Source organism: Polypterus senegalus, chromosome 3, assembly GCF_016835505.1.
Source record: "Polypterus senegalus isolate Bchr_013 chromosome 3, ASM1683550v1, whole genome shotgun sequence".
Taxonomy (NCBI): domain Eukaryota; kingdom Metazoa; phylum Chordata; class Cladistia; order Polypteriformes; family Polypteridae; genus Polypterus; species Polypterus senegalus.
In genome coordinates, this window is record NC_053156.1 from 25,498,362 (window position 1) to 25,512,306 (window position 13,945).

The 13,945-nt window shown below is 43.4% G+C and overlaps 1 protein-coding gene across 2 annotated transcripts in view; it reads left to right on the forward strand.

Annotated features, from left to right (window-relative positions):
• Positions 1-13,945, forward strand: part of tespa1 (thymocyte expressed, positive selection associated 1) — a 108,782-nt gene that overhangs the window by 22,372 nt on the left and 72,465 nt on the right. For both annotated transcript variants that reach the window (XM_039746817.1, XM_039746818.1), the window contains exons 2-3: positions 3,663-3,836; positions 9,221-9,263. In XM_039746817.1, coding sequence (XP_039602751.1) covers positions 3,663-3,836; positions 9,221-9,263 — 217 coding nt within the window. The remainder of the gene's footprint in view (positions 1-3,662; positions 3,837-9,220; positions 9,264-13,945) is intronic.

Genomic DNA, 13,945 nt, shown 5'->3' on the forward strand with positions numbered 1-13,945 from the left:
GAGTTTAAATACTTGGGATCAACAGTACAGAGTAATGGGGATTGTGGAAGAAAGGTGAAGAAGAGAGTGTGGGCAGGGTGGAATGGGTGGAGAAGAGTATCAGGAGTAATTAGTGACAGACGGGTATCAGCAAGAGTGAAAGGAAGGGTCTACAGGGCGGTAGTGAGATCAGCTGTGTTATATGGGTTGCAGACTCTGGCACTGACCAGAAAGCAAGAGACAGAGCTGGAGGTGGCAGAGTTAAAGATGCTAAGATTTGCATTGGGTTTGACGAGGATGGACAGGATTAGAAATGAGGGCATTAGAGGGTCAGCTCAAGTTGGGAGACAAAGTCAGAGAAGTGAGATTGTGTTGGTTTGGACAAGTGCAGAGGAGAGATGCTGGGTATATTGGAAGAAGGATGTTAAAGATAGAGCTGCCAGAGAAGAGGAAAAGAGGAAGGCCTAAAAGAAGGTTTATGGATGTGCTGAGAGAGGACAGGATGGTGATGGGTGTAACAGAGCAAGATGCAGAGGACAGAAAGATATGGAAAAGGATGATCTAACCCCTAACGGGAGCAGCCGAAAGACGAAGAAGATTTTCTTTTGGTTTCCTCTTCACACACATCTCCCAGTTTACTGAGTAAAATTTTACCTGCCCTCTCCTTGGCAGGCCATGTAGAATGTGGGTGGTGGTACACTTGCCTTCTTCAGCCACTGAAGGAAGTGGAGACTCTGCTGCGCATTCCTGGCTATGGAGGTGGCGTTGATTGACCTGCTGCACACCGAGCTGTTTGGTGCTCTTGACCAGTTCTGTGGTAGTGCTGCTGCTTTGTAGTAAGGAGACTGTGGAAGATTGTGGGTTCGCTTTCCGGTTCCTCCCTGTGTGGATAGCGCTTTGAGTACTGAGAAAAGTGCTATATAAATGTAATGAATTATTATTATTATTATTATTAATTCCACCGAAGAGCCCTCCATGTGTAGTGGAATGTGGACAGCACAGGCAATTTTCTGAAGTCGACAATCATCTCTTACCATCTTGTCCACATTAGGAGACAGATTGTTGCTCTTGCATCAGTCCGCCAGTCGTTGTATTTTCATTCTGTAACCTGACTCGTCCCCACTGCCGATGACACCCACCGCTGTTGTGTTGTCAGAAAACATAATGATGGTGGTAGAGCTGCATGCAGCCATACAATTGGGAGTCAGCAGAAGTTTGACAAGAAGTGACCCGAGTGTGCAGTTCTGGGGGTCACCTGTGCCACCCAGCCATGTGATGGTGCTCCAGATGGTGTGTCCGACGCATGCTGTCTGGGGTGTCTCTGTCAGGAAGCCCAGGATTCAGTTGGATAGGGTTAAGTGTTGTAGCTCACCAGACTCATCTTCTCTAAGAGCCTCTGAGGGATTATAATGGTGAAGGTTGAACTGGAGGCTAGCATAAGTGTCTCTTTGGTCAAGATGGGCCAGAGCCAGATAGAGAATAGATGATATGGCATCCTCAATGGAATGGTTCAAGTGACAGGTAAACTGGAGAGAGTCGTGTGATGAGGGATGCCTGGCTTTCAGGTGGCCCAAGGCTAGATGCAATAGGGCAATAGTCATTGAGGCATGAGACAGGGGACTTCTTCATCACTGGCATGATGGTGATGGTGTTGAAGCTCCTGGGGAATGACTGCCTGCCTCAGCGAAATCAGTAAGCCTAGAGAATCACTGTTGCACTACACAGGCCTTACAGCCTACTTAAATGGTCAAACGTATTACCAGAGAATGTCACAGATCTTGATGCCTTATGGGACGATCCACTTTAAGAGTCCATGCCGTCACTCTTCAGTGTGTGGCCTCAAAGATCTCAATTTTCAAGTCCAAGCTCTTGGACTAGAAGCCCTATTGGACTTCCACTTAGACAGCCACTATTGTCATTATGGCCACAGACACTATTTGAGTGTCACACCTCAAAGACTGACAAAGGTTCATGGTCTTCAATTGGTAGACTGGTGAGTTGATGGGACACCCCCTTATAGTCCTAACACCTGGAGATCCATTGCTGTGTTTACAGCCACAGACACATTTTAGTTGTTTGGAGTCTTAAAGGTGTTGCCAAACAATGTGTGCCCTTGGTGGAATAATCCAATTACACTGCCACCTAGTGGGCTCCTGCTGTCATTACAGCCAAAGATACCAGTCTGTGTGACAGATCTTGGGGTAATGAAGATGAGGTGTAAAACAGAAGTCATGCTGTGACACTGACTGCCACATAGGCATTGTGATCTGAGGAGTCCAGTAGGCACTTTCCAAAGTTGCCCAGTAGAGGGGGTAAACACCATCAAAAAAAAAAAAAAACCCTGACCAGAAAGAGCCAAGTGACATGAAGGTTTATTTTCCAAAGGCTATGCAGGCACCAGCTCTGAACTGCACAAAGGAATTGCCTGAAAGGTAAGGTCAAACCCAGTAAACAAATACAGAGTCCAAAAATCGCAATCTACATACAGAGCAGAGGTTCCAAATATCATAAAACACAGTCCAAATGCGAAATTCAAGAAACGTGGTTGGAAAACGGGAAATCAATAAACAGCAACACTAAGCACATAAAACACCGTTACTGTACACTCTCTAGCGCATTTAAATGAACCGCCAGGAATTATGGGAGGCCCTTCCTTTAAATAGGGTGATGATGGGCAGCTGGCCCTGTCCCTTGGGGGAACCACTGTAATAAGTATATAAGTTTAATATGTCACAGTGCTCTGTACAAAGAAATATTTTATAAATCCACTCACATGTACAGCTAAAACAAGGCCAGATTTAGCACACATTTAGAACTGCTAGGCAAGCATTAGAAGACAAGGAAGGGACAACTACGAAATGGGCATTGTACTATTTCTGTGTGTCAGAGTCAGCATGACATTGGATCTTCGTTCCCTTGTTTGGAGTTCCATGTGGGGGCCTGCACATGAAGAAAGAGTATAAAGCCTTGGAACATTGCCCGGCACACCATTGAAGCCGACAGACGGATGGGAGATACCATCATCCAATCCTGAAAATCCTTCCAATGCAGCAACGAAAATGGCACTCTATACATCGGGCCCCCACTCCCAAACTGGGTTCTTGTCATGGCTTCCTTGGTCTGTTATGCAGCATAAGCCGTCATTAAAGAAAGTTATTTCGCCGATGTGATTTCTTACCGCCGTATCACTAAGGGAGGGATATCGCCTTTTAATATTATATCTATATAGACCCGGGTTATGTAACACGCTGCAATTACAAAAGAACATATTCCAAAAAGGGAGCTAACGCCCCCTTGCTGGATGCAACCACATGACAAAACATAAGGGACATAATAACCAAGGACTTTAGAAAAATGCACAAGAAATATACAATAAAGGAAATAAAATAACACAAAACAAACAAGAAACGACACTTTGAACCCCAGCCAGGAGAGACATGCTGGCTGCAACAAGGACAATACATAAAACATGTAAATGTATGCAATGAGAAGAAACTCTGTATCTGTCACAAAGAATAGCCTGAAGTGGCCATTAGAGGCAATGGGACTGTGCAGGGTCTGTGGCGGAGAGACACCAATGTCACCTCGGGTGTGCACACTATACGATGACAAGGGAGGGAGCACGCCACCGGGGCATCTAGAAAAGTCTCTCACCTACTTTTTTCTCCCCGAATTTCTCCCAGACGGCCTGCACAAGCATGCGATGCGAAGCATGGGTGACCTCTCGCTGACCAGCCCGTCACCCAAGGAAAAACGGCAGGCCTGGATCCAAAGAAGCCGCCACTGGTTCACAGTAAAGGATGAGCTGGAGGACCCCTTGACTTCGGAGCTCCAGCCAGATGACGTCTTCTTTGAAGGTACAGTAACTGCCTACCTGAAATGCTGAATGTTATTATTGTGCCTGGCCCTTTGAGTACAGACTGGGACTCAGAGATGCCACAGTGAGTCACTCTGCCAAAGTGATGCCAGTTCTGGTCAAATGTTATGCTGTAACCTTTTCTTTATTAGAATTAACCGTAGATGCACTGCGTGTTGAGACCCCTTCACTCTCTGCACATTTTATTATGTTGGAGATTTCATTTTGATTGATAAATTTACCCCTTTTACCCATCAATCTGCACTCAATAACCCGTCAAGACAAATTGACAACGTGTTTGCAAAAAGGTCTGTAAATATGTTAACAATCAAAAACCGAACTCTCTCCTTCATGTCAGTATTCAGACCCTTTGCTGTGGCCCTCCAAACGGTGCTCAGATCCATCCTCTTTGCTTTAATTCCCCTTGAGAAGCGTCAGGAACTCGATTGGAATCCACCTGCGGCAAACTGCACAGACTGGACATCGTGCAGAAAGAGGTATAAGAGGTGCCACAATTCACAGTGCATGTCGGGACAAAAGCCAAGCCAGGAACTGTCTGAGGACCTCCATGATCAGGGGACCGAGGGGGAGCAAACCATTTGTAAAGCTTGGACAGTCCCTAGGAGCACAGCGGCCTCAAGAATTGTGAAATGGACGAGGTTTGGAACCACCAAGACCCTTCCTAGAGCTGGCACTCCAGCCAAACAGCCATTGGGCAAGAAGGGCAATGACCAAGAACCCAATGGGCACTCTAACTGAGAACTTATTTATTAAACTATATTATTCCACTCTATTTATATTATTAGAATATGAATGACTTTATCCTATAACTTACATTCTATAAAGTTTTCTTTTTTGCATTTCTGTTCTCATAATGTTTGTGATATTTTTCTCTTTCTTGTATATTGGATGATGCCTCGCAGTTAGGAGACCAGGATTTGCTTCTGGGGTCCTCCCTGCGTGGAGTTTGCATGTTCTCCCTGTGTCTGTGTGGGTTTCCTCCCACAGTCCAAAGACATGCAGGTTAGGTGCATTAGTGATTCTTCATTGTCCCGTGTGTGCTTGGTGTGTGTGCCCTGCGGTGGGTTGGCACCCTACCCGGGGTTTGTTTCCTGCCTTGTGCCCTGTGTTGGCTGGGATTGGCTCCAGCAGACCCCCGTGACCCTATCCGGATTCAGCGGGTTAGAAAATGGATGGATGGATGGATATTATTTTATATTATATTATATTATATTATATTATATTATATTATATTCTGGCGCCCTGCCCAGGGTTTGTTTCCTGCCTTGCCCTGTGTTGGCTGGGATTGGCTCCAGCAGACCCCCGTGACCCTGTAGTTAGGATATAGCGGGTTGGATAATGGATGGATGGATGGATATTATATTATATTATAGTATATTATATTATATTACATTAGATTAGATTAGATTAGATTATCTGTGGTGGGCTGGCACCCTGCCCTGGGTTTGTTTCCTGCCTTGCGCCCTGTGTTGGCTGGGATTGGCTCCAGCAGACCCCCGTGACCCTGTAGTTAGGATATAGCGGGTTGGATAATGGATGGATGGATGGATATTATATTATATTATAGTATATTATATTATATTACATTAGATTAGATTAGATTAGATTATCTGTGGTGGGCTGGCACCCTGCCCTGGGTTTGTTTCCTGCCTTGTGCCCTGTGTTGGCTGGGATTGGCACCAGCAGACCCCCGTGACCCTGTGTTTAGGATATAGCAGGTTAGATAATGAATGGATGGATGGATGGATGGTTTTAGTGTTGCGGCTGATCAGTGTAAATAGAGAAGCGTCAGAAAGAACTACCCTGCACTTTCCACACATTTTTTTGTGTTGTAGCGGGTTGAATAATGGATGGATGGATGTTTATTAGATGATTCTCTTTTTTTTTTTGGTTTTTATTATATGCAGCTCTTTTTTGTTCGCTTTCTTTTTTTTTTGACATTCATTGCCAGCTCTTGCCACTGTTTTTCTTTGTGATCTAAAAATGGATGTTCTTGAACAGATAGTTTGCTTTTCTCTCTTTGCCATTATAAGTGACTGTGCTGAAGGGTGAGTTAGCAGCACTGAGAGTGTCACGCGGTGGGACGGAGAGAGGATGTACACAGTGGGAGTAACGAATGGACGAGCGGTGTGGAGAGGGGTGGTCAAAATAACGCAGACATGATGGAAACCTCCTTTTAATGTAATAGAGAGATATAAATGTAGAATGTTCCCATGAAATAATTCAGTACCCATTTTTAATAATCCCATGTATCTTGCAACAAAATATTATAAACCCAACAGGGAAACAATTCTAGTTTTACAGATGCAGGCAGCGTGGTTCAGTGGTTAAGGGGTTTGGACTGCAAACCCTGAGGCTGAGGGTTCAAATCCCACTACTGACACCACAGTGTGACCCTGAGCAAGTCACTCCACCTGGCTGTGCTCCAATTGGAAAAACCAAAAGAAATGGAACTGATTGTATCATAAATGGTGTAAGTCGCCTTGGATAAAGGAGTCCATATAAAAATGTAAATGTAAAACAGGGGCCAATAAACCAAAACCAAAGGATAGAGAGTAAATATGTAAGAGACGTGTATGGAAACGAAAAATAAGCAAAGTAAAAGTAACAATAGAAAGAACAGTGTGAGCTCATTAAATGAACTGGATTTGAGCAGATATCCTGAAGCCAACATAAGCACAGCATCAGGAGAAACTGAGCAAAGTGTCCCTGACCCCATCGTGTGATGTGAAGTGCTGGTCTGGCTGACGTGTTTTGAGGAAGAACCTCTTCATCAGGGCATGGCAAACCAATACTGAACTTAAAAAAATAATAAGACACTAAACAAATGTGTGGCACAGAGGCGCAGTGGTAGTGCTCCCTGCGTGGAGTTTGCATGTTCTCCCCGTGTCTGTGTGGGTTTCCTCCCACAGTCCAAAGACATGCAGGTTAGGTGCATTGGTGATCCGTAGTGTGTGCTTGGTGTGTGTGTGTGTGCCCTGCGGTGGGATGGCGCCCTGCCCGGGGATTTGTTTTCCTGCCTTGCGCCCTGTGTTGGCTGGGATTGGCTCCAGCAGACCCCTGTGACTCTGTGTTAGGATATAGCGGGTTGGAAACAAGCGTGTGAGTGCCCTTGAGGGGATCTGCTAGGGAGAATGGGGGCAACTGCCCAAATCTAGATGTGCAAAGCTTGTAGAGACAAAACACAATGCTGCTAAAGTGCTTCAGCAACTGAATTAAGGGTCTGAACAGGTGACTTCAGTTTTGGACTTTTAATAAATTTACAAGACATTTTGAATACATCTTTGAGTGCAGACTGATGGGCAAAAATGGCGAATGTATCGATTAACAATTAATTCTACAACACAGTGAAATGTGCACAAAGCAAAAGCATCGTAATGCTGTCTTCATCCACTGTATCTGGTACTCCCTGTCCTCAGTCCATGTTTTATGCTTTTGTGAATAAAAGCTTTACTGTGAACTACACTGACCACGTTGTTTCTTCACCCCGGTGGCACAAATAGATGATCTTATTACCCACAGCTCACACTGGGCGCTGGTTCAGGTTTCTGCTTGGTTACCCACTGCTCTAAAAACAGGCACTGGGACCACAATCCTTTTTCAGGTTTTTGGGTGTTTCAAGCATCAGCTAATTTCTGATCCTTGTGGGTGGCCAGAAGCAGAGAGAGGAGCAGCCTGCCTTCCCTAAATGGATTAAAGCACAAAGCCCCCCTGCCCCCAGCTACCCCTGCACCCATTTGATTGGTATCTTCAATGCCACAAAGGAGGCAAGAACACTTTGACACATTATTAGTGACAAAGAGGAAATGTAGAGCTCAATTACTGTAAGTCACTGCTTCAGCATGTGGCATAGGCAAGGTGCTAAAGAAGTGGTAAACTGTGCCCATTTAGAAAGCGGACAGACTCCATGTTCTTTCTGTTTCGCTGACAGGCCCTTGTGTCATATAGTGTCATGCCCAGGGCCATTTTACCAGCATCACAGACCCCCGGGCAAAGTGGTGCACTGGAGCCTCTGTTTTGATAGCAAAAGAGAAACACACACAGGCATCGGAAGCATCATGGGGCCCCCGGCCAGTGCCCACATGATAAGACAGCCCTGTGATGCCAACTAGTAGTAATTTGTGAGACAGGTTTTGATTTGCATACAGTTTCACGAAATGAACACTAAAGCTCATCTTGCTGAACTGTGAAACGTGATGTCTTTAAAGTTTTCTTTGGAGTGGAAGAAAAAGGAATAAACTGCTCTCTAAAGCCTCACTCACACTTCTGTGTTTACCTGCGATCTCTTCTGCACTCCGAACTACGCTGATCAAATCGATTCTATTTAGGCCTCTTGTTCATATTCTCATTATCATTTTCACTTTTCTATCTATCTATCTATCTACCTATCTATCTATCATATAGTCCCTTTCATATCTATCTATCTATCTATTATATAGTGCCTTTCATATCTATCTATCTATCTATCTATCTATTATATAGTGCCATTCATATCTATCTATCTATCTATCTATTATATAGTGCCATTCATATCTATCTATCTATCTATCTATCTATCTATCTATCTTTTAAATAGTGCCTTTCCTATTTATCTATCTATCTTTTATATAGTGCCATTCATATCTATCTATTATATAGTGCCATTCATATCTATCTTTATATAGTGCCTTTCCTATCTATCTATCTATCTATCTATCTATCTATCTATCTTTTATACAGTGCTATTCATACCTATCTATTATATAGTGCCTTTCATATCTATCTATCTCTCTATCATGTAATGCCTTTCCTATCTATTTATTATATTGTCCCTTTCATATGCCTCTTGTTCATAATCTCATTATCATTTTCACTTTTCTATCTATCTATCTGTCTATCTATCTATCTATTATATAGTGCCATTCATATCTATCTATCTATCTATCTGTCTTTTATATAGTGCCTTTCATATCTATCTATCTATCATATAGTGCCTTTCATATCTATCTATCTATCTATTATATAATCCCTTTCCTATCTATCTATAATATAGTGCCTTTCCTATCTATCTATCTATCATATAGTATCTTCACTATGTATCAGCCTATTTGTAATTGGGAACTGCGTCTGATGATAAACAGAATGTGCAGTGTGGGGCCAATCGGTCACATGACGTGGGACATCCCACAACATCAGTCTTTCAGAGTGTTACGGCTCATATACCTCCCTGGATGGGCTTATGAATGGCGTTCTGTGAGCAAAAAGATTTCAGTAGCACCACATATAGACATAGAATGGAGGAAGCAGCAGCACTTCTGCTTCACAAAAAAAAAAGAAAAAAAAAAAAGACTGCTGCTTCATGTTCTTCATGTTGTGTTTCCACAGAGCCGGCTTTAAGCAAGACAGAACAATGGGTACAGAAACACAGGTAAGTGTGGTTATATTATATTGCATTATATTATAAACATATTTTCAAGCACACTTAATCTAGTTTTAGGGTTACAGAGAGTGTGAGCCAATTCCAGCAGCAATGGATGCTAGGCAGGAACTCACTCAGCACCAATACTCAAAAAGGCGGTGGCATTCAAGCGATGACTCATTAGTATTAATGGGCCAAAAGTGTGACAAGAAAACATTTCACTTACCGTTAAACCACCACCATCACTGGCCTGGACAGCTGACACAAGGCCGACTGGGCACATGGATTCATGCTGTTGGCTCCTACCATCGGTGTGCCCCAGCAGAAATCGAGACCCATCACACCAGGCCACGTCTTTCCAGTCTTCCCACTGTCCAGTTTTGCTGAGCCTGTGCTCACTGCAGCCTTAGTTTTCTGTTCATGGCTGACAGGTTTGGACCATGACGTGTTCTTCTGCTGTTGTCGCCCACCTGCCTTAAGGTTCGACATGTTGTGCATTCTGAGATGCTTTTCTGCTCATCCCAGTTGTAGAGAGAGGTTGTTTGAACCCTTCTGTTAGGTCACACCAGTCTGACTCTTCTCCTATGACCGCTCATCATCCTGGTGTTTCTGTCAGCAGAACTGTTGCTCACTGGATGTTTTTTGTTTTACGTACCATTCTACATAAAGTCCAGAGACTGCTGTGTGTGAAAATCCATGGAGCTCAAAACAGCCCATATGGCCCCCACAAATCCCACCGTGGTCCACATCGCCGAGTTTCTCCCAGTTCTGGTGTTTGACGTGGATATTAACTGAAGCTCCTGACCTGTGTCTGCATGGATTGCTGCACTGCACTGCTGCCACGTGATTGGCTGATGAGCAGGTGTGCCGGTGTCTCTACACATTTGCTCATTGAGTGCGTATATACAGTATATAAGATCTCGACATACAATATGTCTCCTACATATCACGACACCAATGCAGCACTGTGCTATGTGGTGCTCGCCAGCACCGGCCCATGGACTTTTTGTAATTTAGAAGGACAGCTCTGACTTAGCCACACCAGAATGGAGATCACTTCACTGTGGCAAGCTCAATCTTTTCAAAGTCACTGAAGCTGCTCACTGTATCAACACTGATGTCGTCCCCCGATGTACAAGTCAGTGCCATTTCAATATCTTATTATAGTGCAGCCCTACCATGGACTAGCGCCATATCCGGGACTCTTCCTGGCTTTGCACCCAGTGCTGCTGGGATAACCTTGAACCCCTGCAACCTTTGAATATATAATAACGGGAATAAGTGGGAATAACTTGTGATTGAATTGAATATTTACATTATATTATGCTAGCCTAGGGGTTTCCTACATCAGTCCCGGTGGGCCGCAGTGGCTGCAGGTTTTCATTCTAATCCTTTCCCTAATCAGTGACCAGTTTTCACTGCTAATTAACTTCTTTTCCCTTCATTTTCATAGCCTTGTTTTTAAGGGTTCAGTCCTCTGAATTCAGTCAGAGCCAAACAGAAATGAGACGTGAAAAGAGCCAACAGATGACCAGTTAAACTGGGATTTCAAACTCCAATCAATTTCACGCCAACCAATCTCTTAAAAAGAAGCTGATTCTTGCTGTTCATTAAACTCGTTATTTAATTCCATGGCTTGTTGCTGCTCTCATTCTGCCACAGCAGGCATTTCCAAAACTGTTGATTTTCTATTTTTTTCTACGACTACCGTTAAAATGTTTTGGTGACCTGAGAGATCAGCCTTACGGAGACCTTCACCTTTCAGATTTTCAGATAATGTGTGGTGGGCACAGGTGAGCTGGTCATGTGGCGGATTGTTTTGTGTCTCATTATTGTTTGGCTATTAATTAAGGAAAAAGGGACAACTGAGGGCTCTGAGTCAAGGAAGTTCAAATTAAGGCAAAAGATAACCTTCAGTGCCTCCGTCGTTTGCTTCTTGACCTCCTCTACATCCTGAAAACGCTTTCCTTAAAGGTCCTTCTTCATTCTTGGAAATAAGAAAAAAATCGTAGGGTGCATAGTCCAGGGAGTGGGGGGGAACCATTGTCGTCCTGTTTTTTATGAGAAACTGCCTCACACTTTGTTGTGATGCAAAGACACACACCTGATCGGCATGATTTGGTTTGTTTCCGCCGCACTGTGTCAAGCAATCGCTTTAGCATTTCAAGGATGCCACTTGGCCAACTAGCTTTGACACTCTTTCTGTGTCATTTCTAGCATATTGTGTAAACTCTTGCCAGCTTTACTACATGTCTCCATATTTTGGCAGAAAATGAGGCCTGTCGGCTAAGGGTTTGCACTTGGATTTAGATATCAGTGCTAGGAATCTCATGTATTCTGCAGAAGAATTTATGTCCCTGTCACCTGCACTGGGTAACAGTGTCATTATTATTCTTAATTTAACAAGTGACTGCAATGCACTGTAGGCCCATCTGAGGTTGGTCCCTGGTTTACACCTGATGCTATCAGGATTGGCTTTGGCCTGTAGAATTCTGAACTTGATTAAACAGTTTGGTAAACCTATTTTATTAAAAAACACCTCTATCCTAAGCAAACTACCAAAATCATTATCCTTTAGTGACATGCGCACATAGTCCAATACAATGTAATCATTTTCCCAGTCTGTTTTCAAATACTGAAATCCCAAATATATTCAGTATGCATTGAAACTTTAGAAAAATGGAGACAAGAACAGGACATTCATTTCAATGAGCTCATCCATCCTATTCACCTCAGTTGTCTCAAATGACATTAAGAGAGCCATAGATAGATAGATAGATAGATAGATAGATAGATAGATAGATAGATAGATATGAAAGGCACTATATGATAGATAGATAGATAGATAGATAGATAGATAGATAGATAGATAGATAGATAGATAGATAGATATAGATAGATAGATATGAAAGGCTATATGATAGATAGATAGATAGATAGATAGATAGATAGATAGAAATGATAGGCACTATATGATAGATAGATAGATAGATAGATATGAAAGGCACTATATGATAGATAGATAGATAGATAGATAGATAGATAGATAGATAGATAGATAGATAGATAGATAGATAGATATGAAAGGCACTATATGATAGATAGATAGATAGATAGATAGATAGATAGATAGATAGATATGAAAGGCACTATATGATAGATAGATAGATAGATAGATAGATAGATAGATAGATAGATAGATAGATAGATAGATAGATAGATAGATATTGTGGCAGACAACTGAGGGTCTTAACCCACCAGGACGTCTGGAGAAGGGAAGGATCACGAGAGGGGCAATATCTTCCCCAGGGTGCAAGAGGGCAGCTTCCCTGGATTACATCAGGGCCACATATTGGGAGCTTGGAACCTCAACCCTGTTGGGGTCCATGGCCACCGCCAGGGGGCACCTGGACAATCCCAGAGCTCTGGAGGGGCAGCACTTCAGCCAAAACTGGGAAGTGCTGCTGGACGATGAGCAAAAATCAACTGGAGTGATTCTGTGTGCCCGTGCAGCACTTCCGCCACTCCAAGTGCTGCTGAAAGTTCATCAAAGAGCAACATAAAAGGGGTCGCCTCACTCCATTCAGAGAGCCAGAGTTGGGAGTTAGAGGACAGAGCTTGTGAAAAGAGAAGTGGATGTGGCAAAGAAGAAGAGAAAAGAGAGGATTGTGAGCTACTTGTGGTGCTTTGTGTACTGTGTTTATTGTGCTGAAGAAGGAAAATAAATAGTGTTTGTTCTGGGACTTCTGTGTGTCCCATATCTGTCTGGGTCAAGCTGATCTTCCACAATATAATGAAATGAAAAAAAAATGAATTTAATCCATTTTGGAATAAGGCTGTAACATAACAAAATGTGGAAAAAGTGATGCGCTGTGAATACTTTCTGGATACAATGTATATAGATATAGATATAAATATACAGGTAGTCCCCAGATTACGGACATCCGACCTACAATTTATGAACAGGGCCACAGCTGCGACGCATGCGCCTCAGTAACTGCTGCTCAGTCATCTTCAGCCTGGGGACGCTGCAAGCAGTGGACAGTTGGTCAACAATAGCATTTATTAAAATAATGGACCTGTTCTGACTTACATACAAATTCAACTGAAGTACAAACCTACAGTCCCTATCTCGAATGTAACCCGGGGACTGCCTGTATATAAACTGTAGACTGCTCTTGTGGTTACCCTGTGATGGACTGGCACCCTGTGTGGGTATTGTTCCTGCCTGATGATTGCTGGGATAGGCTCCAGCTGCCCTGCGACCCTGCCCTGTATAAGCGGATTAGGACAATGGATGTATGGATAGATTATATTGTAGCAATGCATGGTGCTTGACAGTGCCAACCCAAAACATTCCTCCTCTTTACATCGCTCTTTTAGGACTGCTTACTTTAGCCACACTAACATAGAATTCATGTGACTGTGGCAGGCTTGCCATTTTATAGACTCCTCTGCAGCTGGCGCTGAAGCTGCACATTTGAAGGTCGGCTCATCCTCACCCTCACCAGGCAGATGGCAGTTGTCAGCACCATTACAATATAATATTAGGTTCCAGAAGTGGGTGAGTAAGGCCATTTCCTGTCATTAGCCAGAGATGCAATGTAAAGTATAAAAAATATGATCTGAAAATGGATGGCCAAGGGAGCACAAACTGAGAGTGGCACCTGCGACAAGAATCCGCTGGCCTC